Raw genomic sequence first — 27,523 nt, 5'->3', positions numbered from 1 at the left:
CTGAGACTTGAACGGAACAAGAATCCACTGTTCCCCTCCCTGACCTCGTGTTCCTTACCCTCTATGAAACACATCTCCAACCATGAATGAAGTAAATATAATCAGAGAGGGATGGCTTCACAAAAGAGGTAAGGAGGAAGAGAAACCGTAAGATGTCATTCTCACTCGGTCTACCTGTATCTTAAATCTAAAACTATTAACAGATCTAGCATAACAAGTCATCTTAAAATGACAGATATGTTCCTATTGATTGTTATTGTTATAATTGCATCCCATTTTTGACCCAGGTGAATATATCAAAACATGGAGGCCGAGGTACTTCATCCTGAAAAATGACGGTTCCTTCATTGGCTACAAAGAGAAACCTGATCTTAACGACCAGATTTCACCTCCCCTCAACAACTTCTCAGTGGCAGGTCAGTTCTCCAGATGGTAAAACATCACTCCGAACGCCATTGCTTTCTACTCAAAGCTATAAGGCTGTTTTGAGTTCCAAACAGTTAGACTATCATCAGCAGTTTCTGTTAATATCCTCATTGTGTTCTTCACAGAGTGTCAGTTAATGAAGACTGAAAGACCCCGGCCTAACACATTTGTAATCCGTTGCCTACAGTGTACCACTGTCATTGAACGCACCTTTCACGTGGACAGTAATGAGGAGAGGTAAGAACAGGGTAAAATATATGTCAAGCAAGCTGACATTTTGTGCAAAAAATATTGGGAAAACGTTTCAAGTGATTCATCAAATGGCATTCAGCTGTATTTGTGTGTCAAGCACTCTGCAATACTTGTTGTATTTGTTTGATGTAATGCCTGACAATATTTGGGATTTTTGCCTGTCAGAGAAGAGTGGATGCGTGCAATCCAGTCGGTGGCAAATAGTCTGAAGATGCGAGAACAGGAGGAGGAGGAGGAACCAATGGATCTGTTTGGCTCACCCAGCGAAAGCAGCCTGGAGGAGATGGAGGTGTCTCTGACCAAGAACGGCTCCAAAGTGGTGAGAGGATCAGATCAGAGTTTCCGTTAGAATTTATTTTTGCCGGTCAACATGTCCGTTAAAGTTTAAATCTTCCGAACAAAAGGAGAAAAGTGCTGGTCAAAGGTCTTCTTTGTTATTTATTGAGCTTTAAAACAAATTGATAACGACTCTATATAATAATATAAGAATAATAAACGGAGCCTCTCTTTTACTCTCCTGACAGCCCGTCAGTATCCGTCTCATGCAGCTGGCTGATCCAGTAATGAGTGACCCGACAGTAAAGAATAAACATATCTATGACTAGTTTAGGTAGTTTGAGAGGTTTTTATAATAGCTAAGTGTGATCTTCTAACTTGAAGTGTGAGTTTGCTCTGCTCACCTGTCCGTCACAGCGGGCGGAGCTGCAGGTGATCCGGTAGAGCTGCGTGTTTCCGTCAGCAGCAGCTGATCTGATCTCTGATCTATTATCTCTCTCTCCCGTCCGATTACTTCACTCACGTTTATGTCCATATCGATCAGATCTAGCTAGTTCTAGCTAATGCTATGACTGCCTGCGTATCAAAGGACACCTAAACAATAAGCGTTGCTTGGCAACGGGGTGTGGCGGCAAAGTATAGCGCAGCATTATGCATTTGTTTACATGAGGGGTCAAAATGTCCCCGTCAGGAGGATAAATATATTTTTCCACATTAAATGTTAGACATTAGAATTGACTCTTCTTGTCTGACACATCAGTGGCGCAACTGATGCGGTATTGCGCTAAGGGGAAATTATTCTGACTGGACATTTTGACCGGAGTGATTTAGATTTGCCATTTTACCGGTCTTAGTCCGGTAATTACCGGCTAACGGAAACTCTGGATCAGATGTGTGTTTTAAACATATTGAGCTGAAGTTTCAGATCAGTGGGTTTACTACCTTTTTATTTAAGGAGTGTTTAAATTAGCAGTCCATCTCCAGACAGTTTTCCGTTACATAAGATTAAAATGTGAGATTTTTCAGTTTTAATTAGTACAGTGCAGCTCAATAAGAAAAACAACTAGAAAATGCATTTCCTGCTGAAAATGTGTGCGAATGCTGTAAGCTGTGCAAATTTGTTGCTGAACTAAGCTGAAAATGCAGTAAGCAGGATACAGGAAATCTATAGGGCTTTTATTTTTGAAGGGGTGTGAGAGGGGGAGAAAAAAAAATCTCTCCCTGTGTGCCTGTCTGTCTGTAGCTCTGTCTGTCTGTATCTGTGTGTGTTGGCTGTCTACTCTTATTGGATGATGTCACTCAACTGTGTCTGCAATTTTGCCTCCTGTTCAAAAACTATTGATTGATTGATTGATTGATTGAAAAGTTTATTAACAGCTTGTATATTGGATACAGTACAGTACAGCTCAAAACATACAATTGTTAAGGGGATACAGACCAGAGAAAGACTTTCGTCTTGTTTACATCAGGGTCCCCCATTTCCAATTCATCATATCATTTAAGACATATAAGACATACAGATGGCTTATTTACAATTTACATACATGTGGTTTTTTACATACAGATTGCTTATTTACAATTTTCATTTTAGATTTCGTTCTAATACATCCTAACCGGACATTTAAGACATACCAAGTCTACAGATGTACAGTTAGTAACAGAGTCTAAAATGCGAGTATATACATAGATGGGGGGGGGGGGGGGAAGCTGTCCATTGAACGACAGGTTGAGATTTGTACCATTACCGGGGCCACTATGGCTCTCATCAAAATAATTAACTGACAGTAAGCATGAAGGAACCCTGATGAACACATCTGTGTTTTTTTGTGTTTTGTGTGTAAAATGTGGAGATGGCAGCAGTTTGTCTAAAATTTACTTCTTTCTGGTCTGAAGAAAGATCCGGACACATTTAACATGGGAGTCTATTGGGAAGCTTGGTGGACTTTTTGTCACTCAGATCACTATTAGGCCAGAACGGTGGGTCAGTTTGATATGATGAATCAATTGAGCAGGCCAGACTAATAATGCTCCTGAAATAGAGTGTATATTTTGGGTGTGAGAGCAGTTTTAAAATAATCTTTCAGAAGATTTTAAAGACCCTCTACACAAGTGATGATGTCACACACTCTAGCCCTGAAGAGTCTGTCCCATAGACACCCATTATAAAATCTAAAACGGCCTGAACATTTACCAAAACTTAAACGTTGATAATTCAAGAACTGTAAAAGATATCAAAAACCTGAATACAACTTTAATAGCTGAATGTCTTGTGACCATTTTAAAGTTGGAATGAAGTCTATAGCTGAAAGTATGTGGAAAGAGTAGCATTTTGCACACCGTGTAGGTTAAAGAGGATTTGAAGTGTCGTCCCATTGAGTTTCATGTTAAAAAAAAGAGTTTAAAACGCTGAATATTTTATAAAGTTTCCCATCATGTGCTGAAAAGGCTGAATATTTTGATGTTTGAATGGATTCTGTAGCTGAAAGTATGCTGAAGTTATTGAGAGCTAAACTTTTTGTTGAAATAATAATAATAATAATAATAACTAGAAAATGCATTTCCTGCAGAAAATGCATGTGAATGCTGTAAACTGTGAACATTTATGGCTGAATTTAGCTGAAAATGCAGAAAAAGCTGAATATTTTATTAGTTGAATGGTAGCTGCTTTTAGCTACAAAAACCAAGTAAGTGTGTTGCTGAACTTAGCAGAGAAATGCAGAAAAGTGAAATGATTTGAATAAAATTGTTACAGCTCAAATGCATTGCAATGACTTTGTTGAAAACTTGAAAGTGAAATGTTAAACTGGAAGAGTAGGACAAATAGTGAAGAAGCTTAATATTTAAAAGAAAATGTTTAAAAAAGGTACAAACAAGTAAGTAAGTCAAGTTTATTTATAAAGCGCTTTTCACAGACAAAGTCACAAAGTGCTTGACAAAACAATAAGACATCCATATAGGACACGTACAATGATCAATGAACCCACATGTTAAAAAGTCATAAAAGCACCAGAGCATAATTTAAGACACAATAAAAACACAATAAAACAAAACTTACAAATGAAATTTAAAACAAACGAAAATAAAAACATAGTATTAAATGGAATAAGACCAAGCACACCGGTTACCCAAACGCCTGACCAAACAGGAATATCTTTTAAATAGTTTTAAAAGAGTCAACAGACTCCGCAGACCGTAGATGAGCAGGCAGAGCATTCCATAATTTAGGAGCCACTGCTGCGAACGCTCGATCACCACGGGTCTTAAGGTGGGTACGTGGGACAGACAGTACATTTTGCCTGTGAGACCTGAGTGGGCGGGCTGATGTATAAGGGTGAATTAAGTCAGCTACATAAGCAGGAGTCTGACTGTGCAAAGCTCTGTAGGTGAGAGTGAGGATTTTGAACTTAATCCTATAAGCTACAGGGAGCCAGTGAAGGGATCTGAGTATCGGGGTAATGTGGGACCATTTGTTTGACCGGGAGAGAAGTCTTGCAGCTGCATTCTGGACTGACTGCAGACGACCAAGGGCAAACAAGCTGAGAGAGGAGAACAACGTGTTGCAGTAATCAATGCGAGATGAAATAAATGCATGGATAATCATTTCTAGGTCGGGTGTTGAAACTACAGATCTCAGTTTGCTAATATTTCGTAGGTGGAAAAAACATGATCTCGTCAGTTGCTTAACATGGGTATCAAACGATGCGGATTGGTCAAATATTACCCCTAAGTTGTGCAGTTTGGAGTTGGCAGCAGAGGAATAAGGTCCAAGACTTTTCAGAATCAAGGGCGTAATCCTTTCTGGTGCAACAACCAGAACCTCCGTCTTATCAGCATTCAGTTGTAAGAAGTTATCTGCCGTCCAGTCCTTAATGGCACTAAGACATTCTAAGAGTCTCGATATCCTAAAAGCCTCACTAGGTTTGAATGAAATGTGGAGCTGGATATCATCCGCGTATAAGTGATATGTAATGTTAAAACTATTTATGATTTGTCCTAAGGGTAGCAAATATAGGGAGAATAACAGAGGCCCCAAGACCGAGCCCTGCGGGACACCACAGGACAGTGGAGAGGAGTCTGACACAAAGTCTCCAATCGAGACGGTGAAACTTCTATCAGCAAGATATGATGCAAACCAGTCTAATGCTATGCCAGATATGCCCACCCAGTCACGTAACCTCTTGATCAGGATATGGTGGTCTACAGTGTCAAACGCCGAACTTAGGTCAAGAAGTACTAACACAGAGCAATCAGCCACATCAGAAGCCATCAGGATGTCGTTAGAAACCCTCAGGAGAGCCGTTTCAGTGGAGTGCTTTTTCCGAAAACCTGACTAGAACTTATCGTAAATATTGTGCCTCTCCAGTGCAGCAGTGAGTTGGTTGGCCACGACCTTCTCTAGAACTTTTGAGAGAAAGGGTAGTTTAGATATAGGCCTGTAGTTCACGGGCAAGGCTGGATCTAAGTTAGATTTCTTTAATATGGGCTGAATAGTGGCATGCTTAAAATAGGAAGAGACACATCCTGTAGACAAGGAAGTATTAATAATAGTTGATACAGTACTGCAAATGGTTGGTAAAACTTTTAAAAATAGTGAAGTCGGTGTTACATCCAGGGGGCACGAAGATGGCTTCATTTTCCTAATTAAATCCATCAGGTCTTGTGAGTTGATAGGTTCAAATGAGCCAAGCATATCATGGGATGGAGATGGGCTAGAGTTGGGCAGTGAAATCCCAGGATTAATACTGGACCTAATAGATGCTACCTTATCTACAAAGAAGATAAGGAACTTGTTACAGTCATTATTCGAAAGACATGGTAATGTAGTTAGTGGCGGTGAAACAATATTATTAATTGTGTCAAATAGGATCTTGGGATTTTTCTTTGAAGAAGTTATTAACTTAGCAAAGTAAGCAGTCCGAGCTTCTTTTACTAATGCATTAAAAGACAATCTTAGATCTTTGAGATAAAGGCGATGCACTTCCAGCCCAGTGGTTTTCCATAGTCGTTCTGTCCTGCGACACTTCCGCCTCAGGCAGCAGACAGCATCCGTTATCCATGGAGAAGTATTGCAGATAGCTCTAGTCCTATCCTTTAGAGGTGCCACTATGTCCAGTAATGTGGAGCAATGATGATTAAAAGACTGTATTAAAAGCTCTACATCGATCATGTTAGTGTTATTATCACTGCAAAAGTGAGCTGCGAACTGATCAGCTGTACTCTGTGTAATAATGCGTGAACAACGTAATGATGTTTTGAGGCACATGGGGTCGGTTTTTACAGATAGATTAAAGAAAATACATTTATGATCACTGATCAGTAGATCCTCACAACGGATGTGATCAACATCTAGTCCCAGAGAAAAAACAAGGTCTAAGGTCTAAACATGTTACTTGAAATTAAAAGATTCAGTAATATTAAGAAATTCAGTAGCTACAGAATTTGTGGCATCATTAATGTGCAGGTTAAAATCACCTACTAATAACAACAACATGTATAGCCTCAATGTCTTGAAATAGCTGAATAAGTTAATAGTTGAATGGTTTATAGCTGAAAGTAGGCTGAAGGAGTTAGATATTAAATGTAAGTAGTAGTGAATGAATGTTTACAAACACCTGTGTGTGTAAGCCCAGAGATCAAAGGTTTCCATGGTGATGAAGTTCTTGAACAAATAATAATACAAACCTCCAGTCTGCGTGTCTGCTCTGATTAGATGATGTCACTCAGGTGTGTGGCTCCAATCTGCCCAGCAACCAACTGCAGCACTGAGTCCCATAAGAATGCATTGAGGATTATATCTGACAATTTTGCCACCTGTTCAAAAACTATGGCTCCTATTAAAAAAATGACCAGACCGTGAGCATCAGGGAACCCCATTGAACTGAAATATGTTTTTTTGTGTGGTAAATGTGAAGATGGGAGCAGTTTGTCTAAAGTGTACTTCTCTCTGTTCTGAAGAAAGATCCGGAAATAAATAATACATGTTAACTAGGTAAAATAAGATATGAATAAACAACACAAATAAAATAAGTTACATTCATTTGTTATTGGCTATGGTAGGTTATTGGTTATGTTCACATACTTATTTGATTACATCCACTTGTCTACTGTAAGATGACAACAGAGACTTTCGACCCAAACCCAGCTGTTGACTTGTGGATGCAAGCAGCTAATCGCAGACTCAACCAGAGAGAAAGAAGTAGGCCTACATCATCAGCTACCATGTCTGACAGAGAGGGAGACAGTGAGGAGAACAGTCAGGAGGGTAGTCAGGAGAACAGTGAGGAAGACATAGAGGAAGACATAGAGGAAGACATAGAGGAAGACAGAGAGGAAGACAGAGAGGAAGACATAGAGGAAGACATAGAGGAAGACATAGAGGAAGACAGAGAGGAAGACATAGAGGAAGACATAGAGGAAGACATAGAGGAAGACAGAGAGGAAGACAATGAGGAGAACAGAGAGGAAGACAGAGAGGAAGACAGAGAGGAAGACAATGAGGAGAACAGAGAGGAAGACAGAGAGGAAGACAGAGAGGAAGACAGAGAGGAGAACAGTGAGGAGAACAGAGAGGAAGACAGAGAGGAAGACAGAGAGGAAGACAGAGAGGAAGACAGAGAGGAAGACAATGAGGAGAACAGAGAGGAAGACAGAGAGGAGAACAGAGAGGAAGACAGAGAGGAAGACAGAGAGGAAGACAGAGAGGAAGACAATGAGGAGAACAGAGAGGAAGACAGAGAGGAAGACAGAGAGGAGAACAGAGAGGAAGACAGTGAGGAAGACAGAGAGGAAGACAGAGAGGAGAACAGTGAGGAGAACAGAGAGGAAGACAGAGTGGAAGACAGAGATGAAGACAGAGAGGAGAACAGAGAGGAAGACAGAGATGAAGACAGAGAGGAGAACAGAGAGGAAGACAGAGAGGAAGACAGTGAGGAAGACAGAGAGGAAGACAGTGAGGAAGACAGAGAGGAAGACAGAGAGGAAGACAGAGAGGAAGACAGTGAGGAAGACAGAGAGGAAGACAGAGAGGAGAACAGAGAGGAAGACAGAGAGGAAGACAGAGAGGAAGACAGAGAGGAAGACAGAGAGGAGAACAGTGAGGAGAACAGAGAGGAAGACAGAGAGGAAGACAGAGAGGAAGACAGAGAGGAAGACAGAGAGGAGAACAGTGAGGAGAACAGAGAGGAAGACAGAGAGGAAGACAGAGAGGAAGACAGAGAGGAGAACAGTCAGGAGGGTAGTGATGACAGCTTGTAGGATTACTGGTCGTGCTAATGTTGTCTTGTGTTCACCTCTGCATGTGTGTTCTGTGTTCACCTCTGCATGTGTGTTCTGTGTTCACCTCTGCACGTGTGTTCTGTGTTCACCTCTGCATGTGTGTTCTGTGTTCACCTCTGCATGTGTGTTCTGTGTTCACCTCTGCATGTGTGTTCAGTGCCGTGTGTCTGGCAAATAAAGTCAAGACCCCTCAAAAGTTACGGTTTATTTCATTTTAAGGATGAGCACCAAGCAACATCTCCAGGTGCTCCTTTGAGAACCAGGGCAAAAAAGTGATGTGCACCCCTGCCTATAAGTCACTTTAGACCCCTTTTATAACAGATATTTCCAACATGTTATTTTTCAAGTTATTTGTTTTTAATCACTTTTGTGATGACTTTTGATCTCTTTTAATATGTTTAACTAGAGACTATAGTTTACCGCTATGTAGCAATAATATTCGACTGGCTGTAACACTAAATCTATTCACCTGTTTAATAAAGCTATTCCCAACTCTACACCCACTACTGTGTCACAAGGCTAAGGGATATTCATTTTGTGTTAAATCTGCAATAACAGGTTTGTCGCCACTTGGGTGTATCTGATTAAAAAATACATGCCATTGACTTATCATATCCTTTTTAATTGAATATGTTGTCAGCTTAACGATGAACTGAAACTCGATTAAGCTGTAAAGCTGAGGGAGCTGCAGTTTCAGTTTCTCCATTTCTTTGTTGCTTTAACACTACCAGGTGTTGAGGAAAATATTGCTCCCGAAAATTCCATTACACCAGGGACACCTGTCAATTGTCACATGTTTTGTATTTTACATTTTGGTTATTATTATAGATTATAGGTGCTTGAAGTTGATTTGTTTCACCATTCTTCTTATTTTTGTTTATACAAAATCTAACTCATTCAGATAAGGGCATAACAATTTTACTCATATTAGGTTCTGGGCTGCTCGTTAAATTCAGAAATACCTAAGAGCAAAATCTTAATGAAAACGGTCCTTTTAAAGCATATTCCTCTTTGGAACAAATTAGTTGTTTTTAAGAGGCCTCTATTAAATTATCCATGGATGTTACTGGTCCAACATTTAGTACTGTATTTGTATTCAAACTCACTTAAATACAACTTTATAAACCCACAAAGAAGATTAGATTTTGGGCAAGTAAAACAGACAGACATTTATAAGCAAGAGAGCTTTTAACTCCACTGACTGAAGGTGAGGGGCCAAGGCGATGGGGCCATCCAGTGATTTTTACATTGTTATTCGTGGCTGCTCTAGACAAAAATATCTGAGAAGGCAGGAACAACAAGTGGAATTGAGTTTTAACAATATAAGTTTGGGTAAGACTGGGAGAAAGTGACCCCCAATGGACCCTATTCATTTGGTCAGACTCTAATTTCAATAATTCAAATACCAAAGTGGTTTATATTTAATTAGAAGAGTACATTATATAGTTAGAGAAATATTTTCATTATCAGTTGTAAAACAACAACAAACTACCAAGTGCAGGAAGAATGGTGTTTGGCAAGGTCCTGAAATTATGATCAAAATGACTCTGTTGAAGGGTGTATTTTCTCAGACCTTTTTTTTTTTTTAATTAAATTTGCAGACATTTTCACAAAAGTATTTCAAATCCTTATACCTAGTGAACTTTCTGACCGGCCGTGTTTACATTTCAGACGATGAGTGACTTTGAGTACCTGAAGCTTCTTGGAAAGGGGACGTTTGGGAAGGTGATTCTGGTCAAAGAGAAGTCTACCAGTGTACATTATGGCATGAAAATACTGCGCAAAGAGGTCATCATAGCCAAGGTAAGTGTGTGTGTGTGTGTGTGTGTGTGTTTTTTTGGAGAGTGTCATGGTTGAAAGGGCGAGATGGAGGGGGATGCGCAGCCCCTGTACAATGTGTGACATCTTAACAGCAGCAAATGTATATTGTGTAAACCGTTGACAGAGCTTAAGCTCAGGGGAATGTCGGCCCTGCACTAAAATGATCAACGTTGTTCCCTGGTTGTACCCTGGTTACCCTGGAAAATTGGGCACTTGGGAAGGCTTGTTGGAAATGTTGGAGTGAATTCTTTAACAGTAGCTGTAGTGTCACTGTGGCACAGACTGTACCGGTGGTGAACAGCTGTTAGAAAAGTGCAGGTGTTCAGAGCAGAACTCCCTGTCGGAGCGGCAGAGCGTGATGTGCAGTGAACTAGCTAACTAGCATACATTGTGACTATCTGCTAACCTTAGCTGTAGCCTTCGTTTTCTAATCGTTTTTTCATAGACTATAAACAGAGGTGGTGGAAGTACTCAGATCTTGTACTTAAGTAAAATTAGAAGTACTCAGATCTTGTTCTTGAGTAAAAGTAGAAGTACTCAGGTCTTGTACTTGAGTAAAAGTACCAGAGTGTAGGAATACTCTGTTACAGTAAAAGTCCTGCATTCAAAATGTTCCTCAAGTGAAAGTAGAAAAGTATTATCATCAAAATATAGTGAAAGTAGCGACAGTAAAAGTAGTCATTGTGCAGATTGGTCCATTTCAGAATAATATATATGATATGTTTTATAATGATTGATCATGAAAGTGTTCTCAAAGCTGGTAAAGGTGAAGCTAGTTTGAATGACTTTGTATACTGCAGGGTAGCTGGTGGATTTACTCCAGGTGGAACTAAAGTCTGATTCAACACTTGATTAGATTTCACATCATTCATCCACATCTGTAAAGTAACTAAAGGTATTACATACATGTAGTGGAGGAGAAGTACACCATGTACCTCTGAACTGTAGTGGAGTAGAAGTAAAAAGTAGCAAAAACATTGAAATACTTAAGTAAAGTACAAGTATCTCAAAATTGTACCCAAGTACAGTACTTGAGTTTATGAACTTAGTTACTTAACACCAGTGGCTATACAGATAGAAAGACTAAGCCTTGCACAGAGGCATGAAAATACATTTTCAAAATTCTCAACAGCCAAAATAATAAACTGACTGCTACACAATTAAAATAAATGCTTTTATATATTTCTATTAGATGTGACTCTTTGGCGTTTCTGTTATTATTACCTGCTGCTTTAGTTGTTCTGACTGCTAAAATCCTCTGTTATTCCTATTCCATATTGAAGCCGATATTCCATGGGGGGGGGGGGGTGTCGGGGGCCTCAGATCCTTGTCACCTTGTCACCTTTTTCTTACCTGATGAGTTTGCATCCCTGAATTGATTTGAGCACCCAAATAATGTGGCAAGTGTCCAGCCTCTGATGATGCCATGCTGGGGTTTGCTGATTAGTAGCAGAATAAAGTAAGGGACTACTGCAGTATTTATTATGTACCTTCCTGTAACCCAGTTTTTTTGTATATTTGGACACTTTACACTTAATAGAGATCATGTCAAACAAGATGGATAGCAATTTGATGCCTCTCCTCCCTTTACATAAATCTTAACCTTTTCATCTTGTGTGTTTTCAGTATTCCTGAAAATGATGTTTTTGTTGGCAGGATGAAGTGGCACATACAGTTACAGAAAGCAGAGTGTTACAAAACACAAGACACCCCTTCCTAACGGTAAGGACCTTTAGGATCACAAATGACACAATAAATAAAGCATGTACATGCAGTGCCGGGCCTCTCAGAATGGGCAGTCAGCTCTGTTTTGATCTTCTTCATCAGCCAAATTGTCCTCAGGTTAGTCTGAAATTGCTCGCTGAGAGACATGTTTCACCACGGTTCTTTGTATGAATAGTGAATTGTTCTCACTCCGTGTCTTCTAGCCACATTGTGTTATATTGTAGCAATAGTATTGTAGTATTGGTGTAGTACAAGACTTAAATCCAGAATTAAAATAGTTTATTTCCAATTGATGAATGGATTGCCATGACCTCTGTTTTTAGAAACCTAGCAACAGTTGACAGAGTGGGTTACTCTAAGAATGTTGATACAACTGCTGATAGAGAAAGTTGCGAACACAACATGACCAACGTACAGTATCCTGGATGATGTTTTATAGGGAAGTTGGTCTATATTGGCAGCATGCCATTGGCGACAGGCCACATTCGTTTTATTCGTCTTTGTAGATTTTTAATAGCTTTTTATTCAGAAACAGAAATTCATCACCAATCATTTGTGTCCGCAGACACTGAAGTATGCCTTCCAAACTCACGATCGACTCTGTTTTGTAATGGAATACGCCAATGGAGGAGAGGTGAGACTTCACATACACGTTTCAACGTCACATGGAGATTTGATGTCACAGTGTGCCCTGCCTATTGAAACAGAGCTTCTCTATAAGGTGTTTCCCTCTGTGCTCTCATTTGTTTCAGCTCTTCTTCCACCTGTCCCGGGAAAGAGTGTTCACAGAAGACCGGGCGCGCTTCTACGGTGCTGAGATTGTGTCGGCACTCGAGTACCTCCATTCACGTGATGTTGTTTACCGTGATCTAAAGGTAAATACTCCAATCAGTTCTAAAATGTACAGTATTTATGCATGGTTTATAACATGACTTTAGAGAAGATAATGTGATGAAGGATTCTCATTTTAGATTTAACTATCAAAGTTTAGACAATTTAATAAATAAGCTTTTAGTTTAGTCCATGTTGATTATCAATTAAAAATAATCCAGAGACCTTTATTGCATAATCATCTTGTGGGTTGAAAAAAACGTTTTCTTATATATGTTTTTCTCTTGAAATGGAATGAATCTCTAATGTGTCTCTGGAAGATGGAATAAGCATTTCCTCCTGACGGGAAATAGTTTTTTTAATTTCAATTCTGTGTCCGTTGCACATTGTCTGGCCAGATTTGATCAATGTGCAGCAATATGATGCTCCTTATCATATATAGTTTAATAATAACCCTAAACAATGAATCTATAGCTGGCTACTCGGTTCTGATTGACTGCAGGGTATCCATCAACCCCTGATAAAGACATTTTCTAGTCAAGTTGTTCTAGTTAAAAATGGTTAACCCTATTTAATAATGCACTGGCTGTGCAAAAATAAGTAACCATGACAACACCTACAGTTGCAATCCAAATTATTCAACCCCCATTGGACATTAGGTTTATTGGCAAAATATATCATTTCTCAGCTGTTTGCTATAAACAAATTACAAAATAACTGTTTAAGTAGTTCAATGTAACTAATATGACAGGGTTTTTTTTTTTGTATCCAAATTGAACACAAAATGCTACTTTAAATGACTACTGCAGCCTCAAAATTGTTCAACCCCCTGTCTTAAGCACACCTGGTGCAACTAATACAGGGCTTCATTTGTTCAGGTGTGCTTGAGACAGAACACATAAATACATGGACTGGCTCTGGGTTTGTTGAGTGACCTTCGATTGCATGTTAGAAAAATAATTGTCCAAAAAGTTCAGAGAAGAGGCCTTGCACAAGGATACAAAAGGATTTTTGTGGATACAAAAAAATTGAAAATGACTGAATGTTCCTAGAGATATAGTTGGAAGCATACTTGGCACGTTCAAAGTTAAAGGAACAGTGGCTACACTACCTGGACGTGGCAGAAAGAGGAAGCCATGAGCGGCTGAAAGACTTGGTGTCAGCAGGCACTGAGGTTTCAGTTTGCACAGTAAGGCGCATACTAAGCACTGAAGGGCTCCATGCCCCAACCCAAGACGTACAACACTACTGATCCAAAAGAACAAGAAATGGAAGATTCTAGAATGGCCGTCACATTCACTGGACTTGAACCCCATAGAAAATCTCTGGTGGGAGTTGAAGAAGGCGGTTGCAAAACCCAAGAATATTGCTGAACTGTAGGCCATTGCCCATGAGAAAGGGGCTAAGATTCCTTGTGAACACGTGTCTGGCTATGCCTCACATTTGCAGCGGGTCAGAACAGCAAAAGGGTGCTCTACTAAGTTCTGAAGATGCTTGTCATGAAGGGGTTGAACAATTTTGAGGCTGCAGTAGTCATTTAAAGTAGCATTTTGTGTTGAATTTGGATAAAAACTTCTGTAATATTAGTTACATTGAACTACTTAAACCGTTCTTGTGTAATTTGTTTATAGCAAACAGCTGAGAAATTGTTGATTTTGTCAATAAATCTAAAGTATAATGTGTTTTGTTTGCAACTGCATTCCAAAATATATCTTAAATGAGTAACCATAGCAGCATGTGGTTACAATTTGTCGTAACACATTAAAAAACGGTGTCAATCCAAAAAGATTGTGGTGTTATAGGATCTCAGCGCAGTGCACACCTGTCTAACTGAAAACTACAACATTATTAGCCATGTTAATTAATTTTTGCGCTGTTGGTCAGTGATTTTGCATTGACTCAATTAAGATGTAATCAAAACATGATGAATTCTAAGCCTAGAATGTTTCATTATATAAATGATCATATCATTTAGATCTGATGTGTTTGTCATTTTACTCTCTGTCAGCTGGAGAATCTGATGCTGGATAAAGACGGCCACGTAAAAATCACTGATTTTGTTCCTTTGTAAGGAGGGCATTACCCCTGATGCTACCATGAAAACGTTCTGTGGTACTCCTGAATATCTGGCTCCTGAGGTAAGGTACTGACATGTTCAACATGTGCCACCCATCTAGAGTTGAACCTCCACACAACCACTACATGCATTATATTAACTACCACGATTAGTTAAGGAGCATTTGCGGCAGATATAAATACATTACCCACATATTATAGGGGGAGGAGGGGCACGATCACCCAATAGTGACTCATGTTGTACTTTATGCAAGGAATGAAGTACAATAAGAAAAGTACAATGAAAAACATCTACCCTAATTTCAGAGAGTGTCCTTTTAAATGTAATTCATAAGAATGCATCTATAACCAAAGGCCCTGATATTTTTATGATTTTACTTTTTTTTAAAAGTAATATATTACACTACTTCGTTACTCTCTAAATAAAGTAACTCGTTACTTTACTCGTTACTTTACTCGCAGAGTTACACTACTCCGTTACCGACAAAAGTAATATTATTACAGTAACGCGTTACAACTCTGCTCATAGCTATGAAAAATCTACAGTGCCATTCTGTGATTCTCCAAATTCTACAGATGGCCAGTCCGCCACTGCTCACAAGCTTATTAAGATCCAAAGCTTTAGTGCGTTTTGAATCAATGCTGAGTACAGCCAAACTTGACAGTCTCTTCTCTGTCATTGTTGACCGAATGCTTCTTGTTTTTAGGCGGCGGAAGTGACGTAATCTGCCACCCAGGACAAGAGACAAGCATATTAAATGTATTATTTTCGGTTGTGTATTTGTGTTTCCAGGTATAACATTTAAGTTATAATAACAATCATTTGTGGATTAATTTCATTAGGGTATTTGAGTTTGTTTCAGATTAACTTTTGTATTTGATGTTGCAACTTAAGAGAGACAAAAATCACTAAAAGATCTGGTGGATATCTGACCAGTATTTATATATATATATATATATCCTAAATGTTCTTTGGGTTTTATCCACAAATGCAACAGAAATAAGAACTGTAAGTTATTATTTAATAATCAAACCATTATAATTGAAATATAAGTATATTTCACACATTTTAATGTTGTATGATATAGAGTATGATCTCATTATTCGTTAATGAACCTCATATTTGTGACAAGACGTGCGTGAGAGGAACTCTTCTCTATTTAGGGCAGTGGTTCTCAAAGTGGGGGGCGCGAGAGACCAGGAGAAAAAATGGTTATTAAAAAAAAAAAATTAAAAAGATTTTAAATTAAAAAATTAAAAAAATCATATTTTGAAAAATTATTGATTCGAAAATAATATGATACAGTACTATTACGTCTGGGTGTCTGTGTTTCATTAAAGCTCGGCTCTGTGTGTGTGTGGAACGAGCCATTTTGTGTGTGTGCGCGAGCGAGCGAGAGAGAGAGCGCACCGGTACCGGAGATCGTTGTTGTTAGCTTCTGGTTTTTTTCAACAACAAAGTGGAGGAGAGTCCTCTCCTGTCAGACTGAGAGACTCAGTGAGCTAAAGGACTCTCAGTGTTATCTCAGTGGGTCTCAAACGTTTTGGTCACCATTAATATAAATAAATTAAAAACAATTATGAAATACTATATGACATTAAAAAATGTATAACGTTTAAAAGGGGAGTGATTTGTAAAATATCGATAAATAAATAGTAAATCCGTTTACAGTTCTGTGTTGAGAGATGTATCCATACTGTAGATCTCTTCATTTTGCTCTCAAAGTGCACCAGATTGATGCTTTTAACTTCAATATTTAAAAATAAATCTTCCCGGGGGAGCTTGCCCCCGGACCCCCCTATGTGAGGTCCACACACCACCTATAAAAATAGCACTTTACCCCTGCTTACACCTATATGCCGTGAGCTGATTATTGAGCCTTCATTGTAACAGTTGCTGGAACACTGTATATGCGTGGCGAGTGTTGCAGTAGAACATTCCTCTGTAGCGCCCGGTACATTAATGGGAAACCCTAAATGTTTGAGAAGCCTCTATGAAACGTCAAGCTACCCCACAGTACCCCCAAAATAAATCTTTGGCGCCGCCACTGAGCCTGACTATTTGTGTTGGGGGGGGCCCGACTTTTTTTTTTCTCCAAAGGGGGGGCCTGACAGAAAAAGTTTGAGAACCACTGATTTAGGGTAAACGTTAAACTTTTAATACAAAAGTTGCCGACTTCTCATCTACGGTTATGTCACTTCCGCCGCCGAAAACCCAGGAGGTATACGATCTAGCACTACACACACACACACACACACACACACACACACACACACACACACACACACACACACACACACACACACACACACACACACACACACACACACACACACACACACACACACACGTCTCACACGCTAACACAGTTATGTGTGCTGTTATGTTCAGTCATCGTTCTTATGTTAAACATGAATATATTTAATGTACGTATTTCTTCTTTCATAGCAATTTTCCTTCATACTTTCTTGCCGTGAAATAGGTCTTAAATTCTATTCAAAGTGGTCTTAAAAAGTCTTACATTTGAGTTGGTGAAACCTGCAGGAACCCTGTATATAGATAAAAGTATTCACACACTCCTCTTAATCATTGAATTCAGGTGTTTCATTCAGTCCCATTGCCACATGTGTGGCACTTAGCCATGCAGTCTGCCTTTACAAACATTTGTGAAAGAATGGGTCATTCTAAAGATCTCACTGAATTCGAACGTGATACTGTAATAGGATGCAACAAGTCAGTTGGTGACATTTATTCTCTCCTAGATATTCCACGATCAACTGTAAGTGGTATTATTGCAAATTGGAAACGTTTAGGAACCACAGCAACTCAGCCACAAAGTGGCAGACCACATGAAGTTACAAAGGGGTCACTAGGGGTGTTGAAATTAATCGTTTCTACGATGCATTGCGATGCGGAGGATTCTGCATCGATGCAGTCACAGAACATAATCGATTATAGCGTAATAACGTTGCTTACTGATTTTCCGGCCGCGGCTGGACAATAATGTTCTTTTTTTCTATCACACCAATATCAAATTGGTCAGTGACGCAAAGATCATGCCTGACTGCGTTGTGCCGACTCTAAAGTTTGGTGGAGGAGGGATAATGCTATGGGTTGTTGTTCTGGGGTTGGCCTAGGCCCCTTGGTTCCAGTGAAGCGGATTCTTAATGCTTCATCTTACCAAGTCATTTTGGACAATTCTTTGTGGAAACAGTTTGGGGAAGGCCCTTTTCTGTTCCAGCATGACTGTGCCACAGAGCACACTGTGTGTCTGTATATTCAGCGGGAGCTGGAGGCTTAAGAGTAAAGTTGTTATATATATAATACATATAATGGCACTGTTCTAGCGGTAAACACTTAAGAAAGAACATGTCAAGCTACAGATGTAGCACTCCAGATCAGACTCAAATGGGTGTGTCCCAGTCAAAAGCCCAGCGGATCCCAGTGGCTGGGGGTGTTGCCAAATTGCTAGAGGGCATTGCCCAATTTCCCCATTTGTTCAATTACAGGATTTAACCATGAGATGGCGCTTCATTCACAAAATACACAAAGACAACTGGTTGTTGTCGACCTTAGTCTGTTTGCAATGTTTGCAGCCCTGCAGTTGTGTTTGCTGAATACTGTAGCATTTAATCACTTATTTGTTACTGTATGGTTTTCACAAGCTACTTTAATGAAAAAACATCAATATTTTAGATCAAATAAAGTATATAGTTTGCTTTATGCAGTATATTTCTTGTAATATTGTTGGGGTGTTTTTACACAGTACAGTAGATTGAAGTAAATCAACTTATACATTAAGATAAGATAAGATGGACCTTTATTAATCCCGTGGGGAAATTCAGTAGTTCAAACAGCAACAGGGTGAGAGTGAAAAACAGGACAGCACAGATTCACACAGATTAATAAAATCAAAAATAAGATGAGCGATAAAAATAATAATAATGAGAAACTATGAAATAAGAAATGAATAAAACTAAAATGTAATTATCATATCATATATTATAATGTATTGTATTATTAAGTAATATCATACATTAACCCCATTATAGCAGATAACACATTGAATGGATGAACACATTTATGCATCAATAATTACAACAGAGTATTTCTAAATACAAGTTGTAAAAATACTTATATGTATTTAATATTAACCCTTTGGAGTCGACCGTCACGCCGGCGTGATCAGATCACATGACCTGTTCAAGCCGGTGCCGCATAAAAACAACAGTCCGGACAGCGTCTATCGTTTTTCCAACCCAGTTTAGCTTTAACCACGCCCACTTCCGCATTACGCAAGGATCGACGTAGCTCTACGCGATAGCGTCATAGACTTCTTCTTCGGCAGTTATAGCGGTCGCGGTAAAGCAGGATATTGAATAGTTGTTTTTTGTCTTTCCAAAGGATTTGTTGACTGAAAGTAAACGATCCTGTAATCAAAGCCATATCGAAGATTCCTGAGATTGTATTACTGGTGTTTTATCATCTATAAATAGCCTGTGTGCATCCTCAAATGTCGTTTTCAGGACAAACAAAAGACGTTTTAAATATCTTATCAGCTGGTGTAAGTGCAGAATATTGAATATAACCTTGACTATTACTGTGTATTTCATTTATCTGACAGCATTATTTAATGATACTATTTTATATATATATACACACATTTATTCATTTATAAACATATATATATAAACACACACTTATATGTACTCACACATGTATTTATTCATGTATACACACAGATGTATTCATTCATTTATACACACACTCACATATATACACTTTATATTAATTCATTTGTACACACACACATACATATATATATATATATATATATATATATATATATATATATATATAAACAAAACAACACAATATAATAAAACAGTTGCAATAATAACATAATATGGTATGATCAATTCTACCCTTTTGTTTTTGCTCCCATATTTCAATTAAAAGATATTTTTCAAAATCAATATTGGTGGGGGCTCTTTTGCAAAGATAATCAATAACACCACCTGACAGTTGTTGCAGATTATACAGCGTACTTGTTATTTACACACATGTGCGATGGTCCCAAAAAAGCCAAAATCTGTACTGTAAACAAATATATACATTTATTAGGCACTCTGAATAAGGGTTGACTGTGTAATAATCATGCCTGTTATTAATGTCAAATGTTATATGTTGTATTATATAACAAAATAGACATTTATAACATATTATAAATGTCTATCTTTAAATAAAAATATTAAATAGATACCTTTACATCCTAAACAGAAGGTCAAAACGTTAATATGTTCCATGACAAACAAAAAACGAAACATTATAGGCTATATATACAGATGTTTGCTAATGTATCCCTCTTATATCCATCAGGAATTCATATTAAATGATGAATTAACATTACCTCAGCACTGCATAAGTGTGGTCGTCAGTCATATTGACAAAGAAGCACTATTATATTGTATATTAATATGCGGCGTTTAAAAGGATGGTATTTCGCTTGTCAGATTCAGATTGTGCCGCGTCTATGACGCTATCGCGTAGAGCTACGTCGATCCTTGCGTAATGCGGAAGTGGGCGTGGTTAAATCTAAACTGGGTTGGAAAAACGATAGACGCGTCCGGACAACGTTGCCGTGTGTTTCTGTCGAAAGTACTGGCTTGAAACTATATCCCAGTCTTTGTTTCATGCAAAAAGACCCAGTAAACACGGAGATACGATGATATAAAGTTAATACATTTCAAAAGTATGAAAAATGGAAGCACATATTTGAATATCTTCGCCGTATTTGATCATTTTACGAAACGGAAAAGACTGGAAACTGTAGATCCTGCTCAACAGGATGTATTTACCAGGGAGGGGGTGAGGTAATCAGGTAAACGGAGTGATACGAAACGAGACGAAAAGAGACGAAGAGGGACGGCGGGAACCGAAGAGAGACGGCGGGAAATGGAGAGAGACGAAGATATACGAAGACAGGCGGCGGGAGACGGCGGGAGACTGCGATTGAAGTAAAGTGACAGACAAACATTGAGAATTTAGATATAGTTAGATACATTTAGAGTTTTGAAGATTCAACTATAATGAAGAGAACTCTGAACGTGAGTCAAGCTATAAGCTTGTTTTTTGACATGGAGGAGGAGGAGCCTGTGATGTTGCCCTCTATGTCGTAGTTGACAGAAACCGCTATGAAGCGTGGCACAGATAAAGACAGAAAAAACTGATTTTTGTACATAATGTGTATATATATATTTGTATTATATTTATAATAACACTTTTGCCTTATCAGAATGAAATCCCATGCTACCTCAATCAAACTTTCACATTATCATAGTGACATCCCATGTATATATTTCCAGCTTTTAAATGGTTTCGTTGTGTATGTTTGTGTTACCTATGAAAAATAATATCATTTTCAAAATCTGTTTTACGTTTTTTTTGTGATTTTGGGTCCAAAATGTTCATATAGTAGAAGATCACTGCTCTAAACAAAGTCAAAAATATATTTAAAATATAATTAATTATGATGAATACGTTAAGTCTTGTTCATTGTTTTTCACTTTTATTAAATGTTTGATATTTCCGGTGGAAATGGTGGACTATCGGACATTCAAAATGCAGCATATTTTCACTCTTACACACATATATTCTCCTTTTACATACATACATTTTCACTCTTACACACATATATTCTCCTTTTACATACATACATTTTCACTCTCACACACGTATATATTTACACTCACACATTCATACATTTTGCTCTCATATTATCATATTTCAATGCACACATTCATATATTGTCACTCACACATTCATGCATTTTGTTCTCATATTCATATATTTTAATGCTCATATTTATACATTTTGCTCTCATGCGAAATGTACTAAAACAAAGTATGTCATGGTAGTGGTCAGCTGTTAAACACAAAAGTGTATCTTAAGGGCTGTAAATATAATAAGCCTGTTGTCAATTTTAGACACAGGCTTATTATATTTACAGCCCTTAATAACATTCATTTTCTGGACTCAATGTGTGTCTTGGCCGTTTTCTTTGTTCCAAGCAAACGAGTGCTTTTTGTTTTGAAATCACTTCCGTGAGTTTCGCGGGCCTCCCCCCTCGCTCCACTGACCATTAGACCATTTAGTAAGGTAACAAGCAAAAGGGCAAAAACGCCTCTCAGACGCTCTTCCGTTTACTTTATTAATAAAGAAAAACAAATGGTCCGTAGATACACGGACTCATATAGCCTATGTATGTATACTGTAAGGAGAATGTATGTGCGTGAGAGGACCAGTAGGAATTACGGCATAGAAATATGCAAACACAAACCTACAGACTGGGGGATGGGAGATCACAGGAGTGGGGGGGGGGAGAGCTGTGGAATGTGACCCTTGGGAGAATTCCTCCACACATTCCGATGGCCAATTCGTTTTAAACAAAGAGTTCGCAACACAGGACAGCATGGGCAACATGGGGGGTGGGGGCTGGTGAACGGTCTGGTCAATGTTTGTAAACACAATCCCCAGGATGTGTCCTAATCAAACCAAAAGAGAAAATGCAGATATCATTCTCTCTCTCTCTCGACTCGCTGGTATCTCGAGCTGAGCGCTCATTGGTGTTCATACTGCTCACAGGCTGGGCTGCTGTGTATATCTAGTGTATTCATATTGTACCCCTCCTCACTGTTTATTCATCATTCAACCATTTACACCTCCCTTTTTTCCCGTCAAGAGGTTGAAAAAGATTGAGTCCTATGTTTCCCATTGGTTCCCAAATCTGAACATTGACCAGTGGTATAAGATCAGGAACCGGGTAAATGAGAGACTGAGGAGCCCCCGGAAAACAGATCCCGAAATAGCTCGTCCTGGTTTCCGCAGCAGATAGGCCTACAGTATGGTGTCTGTTATGTCAGTTATTTTAAATAAAACGGTGAAAACTGAACTTGAAAATTGTTTCCTCTTTTTATTTTATTTATCATTTTCGGGACGGGGAGACGTGGGGAGACGTGTGTGATTAAAAATGTATTTGCAGAAATGTAAAGTGATCTAATTAAGTTCTATTCATATTCTTGACGGGAAGAGCAGTGTAAATGGGTGGCCATATGCATTTGAAAAGCAATATAAATCACACAGTTATTATACAATAGGCTATAAAAGCACCATCGATAACCATTACCTTTATCCAATTCAAACTTTGGACGGGAAAAAAGGAAGGTGTACATGGTTGGGCTATACTGTAGGCCTACTGTATACATACAAAGGCCATTCAAGCTAGAGTTATTCTGGAAATGTTCACATCAGGCACCTTCAAGTTAAACAATACTACAGTAAACAATTAACACAGTAAATTATGTGGATTACACCACATTTATTTCGTTAAAAATAAACGAAATATGATTTTGTATGAATGATTAAATGTAGGGTGAATTGCCCTAATGTGGGACATTTTTGCATTTCAGACTTCGGGAATATATTGCGATATGAAGCCGATACAATAAATCAAAATCCAGTAGGCTACCATTCCGAAATCCCCAGTAATATTAGACACTAATAATACAGTAAACTATTAACACTGTACATATTATTGTTTGCCCGTGGGATTAGGATGATCGGTAGTGAGACCCGTGCTGCATTTTCCTCCGGTCGGATGTGATATAAAAACAAAGCGATTATTTTTGTTGTTGTAAACTCACGTGGATTAAATGTAGTGCATTCATTTCAACTCGCGAACATATGATACATTAAATGATCGTGAGGATGATGATTGAAAATCGTTTGTTTGAGCCTGGATGCATTTCCTGATCTAAAAACATAGCGATGGTTTTGTACTTACGCCAACGTGAATTAAACATTATTTTGTTAAATAAAAACATGGAGATGTTTAGTAAGTGATTACATGTCTCTTATTTAGCACAGAATATGATCCTATCCGTGACATATGGATCTTAACAAATATCCGCTATATCAGATACCTGTAGATCAGCTGTTTATTTCACATGGGTTCCAGTGTGGCAGCTTTTTAATCACGGCTCCCCCTGGTGGATCCATGATCCATTGCAGCTGGTTTCATTATAATTAAATGTATTTATCAAGGGGGCGTTTCAAATCCTGCGGGGGGGTTTTCCTTTTCAGCAGGGGCCCACCCAGTGCCGATCACGGACCCGCACGGGTAGGCGTCTGAAATGAAGCGCTACATCTGTATGAGCTGTATCAGAAACAATGTGCGGCGTGTTTTGGGAGTAATATGCTGTGTGTTTACATTAGCAAGCATGCTAACACTCAGAGCTAACCATGGAGCTAACGCTGTAGGCTACTGGAGAGAATATGTGTAATGTAATGTCCTTGTGGTAAACCCTGCGAGAGAGAAAGGTTTGAGCTCCATACTGTTTCAGAAATAAAGCTTGGTTAGTGGTTAGGAGCATAACATGGCATTTAATCACCGCAGCATTTAGCTGAGATCTCCCGGTAGCAGAGGAAAGCTGCGTGATGTTACAAAGGGGCGTGGCTAGCAGAAGAATCAGCCTGTTTGCAACAGGGCTGCAAAAGAGGGGTATGAGCAGAGGCAAACAAAAATGCACAGACATGTTTTGTATAGGTATGGCCCTACAATATATTTTTCAAATATAGCATAATAGGTCCACTTTAAGTGGGGTGTGATATTTTTTTTAATATTGAAGTTAAAAGCATCAATCTGGTGCACTTCGAGGGCAAAATTAAGAGATCTATGGATACATCTCTCAACACCCATATGAAACAGAACTGTAAACAGTTTTTTTTTTTTCTTTATGGATATTTTACAAATCGCTCCCCTTTTTAAAACTGTATTCTTGTTTTACTGTCATATAGTACACCTGTTTTTCATGTATTCTCTTATTTTGTTATAACTATAATGATCATATAAAGGTGTGCCTTTACCTCACTGAGCTGAGGTTATCAGAGCCTCTCAGTCTGACAGGAGAGAGCTCTCTTCCACCTGGTTGTAGAAAAAGCTCCTTATATCCGTTAGCATAGCTAGCTAACCAGATGCTAACAACAACAATCCCCGTTACCGGTGCTCTCTCTCTCCCTTGCTCGCGCACTCACACAAAATACGCATGTGTACAGCTCCTTATGGGTACTGCAATTTGAAGTGCTGGAGAGGCGTTCCGGTGCTAAACTCCTGTATGTGACGTGACATATACCATGTGATGACACGTTACGCTCGTGTTGTGTTCAAGGAACCTGACCTTGACCAGGAAACACAGGCAGTCGCTTGTTTAATTTTTGTAAATTGTAAATGAGGCAAAAAAACAGTACTTTTGAGTAAAAGCTGAAGGCTTAAATGTATCATTGGAACACCTCAGTTCATGACTCTACTGTACTCAAAACATGAATTAGTTAAGTGACGTTTATATTTATATAAAACCGTTCCTAGTCTGAAAACTCAAAATCACCTCTCACTGTTATTGTTGTGCTTTGTAATCAGGCAAATGTCTGTTTCTCAGGTCCTAGAAGACAATGATTATGGACGGGCGGTGGACTGGTGGGGGCTGGGTGTAGTCATGTATGAGATGATGTGTGGCCGCCTGCCTTTCTACAACCAGGACCATGAGCGTCTGTTTGAGCTCATCCTCATGGAGGAGATCCGTTTCCCCAGGAATCTGTCTCCAGAGGCCAAGGCACTCCTGGCCGGCCTGCTGAAGAAGGACCCCAAACAGAGGTAATGAACCCGGCTCTTCCTCTCACTTCACTTTGGAATTGCCTACTTAAATCTTACATGATATTGTTTGGACTGACAGGTTGGGTGGCGGTCCCAATGATGCCAAAGAAGTAATGAGTCACAAGTTTTTCATTACCATCAACTGGCAGGATGTGGTACAGAAAAAGGTAAGACACTCTGGAACTGAGCTTGGCTTTTTAGTCACAGAAGCAGAGCATTTACTTGCCTATGATTTTAGACACTTTAATCAGGTTGTAACAATATCAACTCCGATTTCTGCTCTGATGCATGTTAAAGAAATGCTCACATCCTGAACCGTGCTGCTGAGTACAGAAATACTGAGCAGATTTAAATCATCTCTTTGGCTTTGGATTGATTAAAAACGTGTATTCTATATGTTTGCTGGATGTCTGACATGCTTATAAAGCATCGCCTTTTTTATCTTCTCCCCTTCCTGTGCCAGCTCACACCACTATTCAGACCGCAGGTGACGTCGGAGACGGACACGCGGTACTTTGATGATGAGTTCACAGCGCAGACCATCACGCTCACCCCCCCGGACAAGTGTATGTATGACTGAACCTGTTCCCATGGTGACACTCAGGGTTCTTGACTGGAATGTACCACTGACTTGTGAGGTCTTGTTCTTCCAGATCACAGCTTGGACTGCGAGGAACCTGGCCAACAAGCACATTTCCCCCAGTTCTCCTACTCTGCTAGCATCAGAGAGTGATAGCATCTCTCACACACACACACACACACACACACACACACACACACACACACACACACACACACACACACACACACACACACACACACACACACACACACACACACACACACACACACACACACACACTCGTCAGGATCTAAGTGCCTTGGCTGGCAGCCATATTGTTCTTTAGTAAATCTCTTCGTCCACACTATGGGCAGAGCCTGGCCACACTGGCTGTACTGCATCAAACTGGACTTCAGTACCTGACAGTCATCAGCACAATGTCCTATCAACAACTACTGCTGCTTTTACAAACTGTAAATCATTTTGAACACTCTCCTTTTTATAGTCTTTATGGAAGCCATACAGTTTTCTTCTCTGTTTCAAGTGCAGAGCTAGCTTTGACAAGGTTTGTATACGATGGAGGAAGCAGTGGGAGTTTGTGCTTCTTTTTTTTGTAGGCAAGTGTGTGCTTTTATCTTTTTTTCTTCATTTTTCCTTTTCATGTTTCAGAAAATAGGGGACATCAAAATCAAATTGAATCACATCAGTTTAGTGAAATTGATTGTGTTAGCGTAGGAGGCTTGAATGTGACTTCATACACTGATTGCCCAATCTGCATCAGAACAGCGCATTGATAATTCCATTTATTTGATCAAAGTGTCTCTTGGTGGATAAAAGCTCTGAGTGTTAGAGACAGGCTTTCCTTTGTGGCTGTATGAAATGAGAAAAACACATCACCTGCATAAATTGGCTCTTATCTTAATAATATGGTCTTTGTTAATAGATCATATGTGACATCAATTGGTGGGAATTGAGAATACCTTAATGCAAAAAGGTGTATGTTATATTTTTAATCAAGTTCTATTTTATGGATTACACTTTTGTTGAAGTTTTTTTATGATAAGCAAAACACAAACCATGCAGGTGATTTAAGGGACTTAATGAGCATTTAGTGATTTAAGCAGACCTAACCTTTTTTAATTTTTTTTTCAATGAACTATTTTCATACTGTGGCTGAGAGCTTCCTGGATCCGGGTAGCGCTTGGAAATATGTGCATTGCATCAAGTAACAAATCCGTATCTTCATTCAAAATGAATAGCCCTATTGACTTCTTCTGTGATTATAAATCTATAATAGATTTATACTATTTTGTTTTGACAAAGTTCTTGCAAGGCTGCATTCAGACAACATTAAACATTGGAAGACTTCAGCTTTTATTTTGGTTTAATAAGGGACAAAGTAAAGTATTAAAAATGCATTGTATCTAGTGGTGCACGATAATTATCGGTCCGATATTAGGAATTATGACGTCATCCCGATAAACCCGATAAAAGTATTAATAGCCCTGATAATATACAATATATTCTTTGGGTAAAAAAAAGAAAAAAATACTGCGGTGTGGGTGGATTG

The 27,523-nt window shown here is 38.9% G+C and overlaps 1 protein-coding gene across 1 annotated transcript; it reads left to right on the top strand.

The window, feature by feature from the left end:
- On the top strand, window positions 1-26,137 carry LOC117544558 (RAC-beta serine/threonine-protein kinase-like). Its single transcript, XM_034213754.1, is given in 14 exon segments — window positions 1-128; window positions 288-416; window positions 552-663; window positions 844-997; window positions 9,901-10,032; window positions 11,707-11,772; window positions 12,341-12,409; window positions 12,528-12,650; window positions 14,615-14,665; window positions 14,667-14,744; window positions 25,177-25,391; window positions 25,471-25,558; window positions 25,855-25,957; window positions 26,045-26,137. Coding segments are annotated over 14 exon segments (1,446 nt in total). The 5' UTR covers window positions 1-82; the 3' UTR covers window positions 26,125-26,137.
- Window positions 26,138-27,523: the final 1,386 nt, after the last annotated feature.

This window comes from Gymnodraco acuticeps, unplaced genomic scaffold (assembly GCF_902827175.1).
Source record: "Gymnodraco acuticeps unplaced genomic scaffold, fGymAcu1.1, whole genome shotgun sequence".
Lineage (NCBI taxonomy): Eukaryota > Metazoa > Chordata > Actinopteri > Perciformes > Bathydraconidae > Gymnodraco > Gymnodraco acuticeps.
The sequence above is the reverse complement of the archived record's forward strand: the minus strand, read 5'-3'. Positions and strand labels throughout refer to the sequence as shown.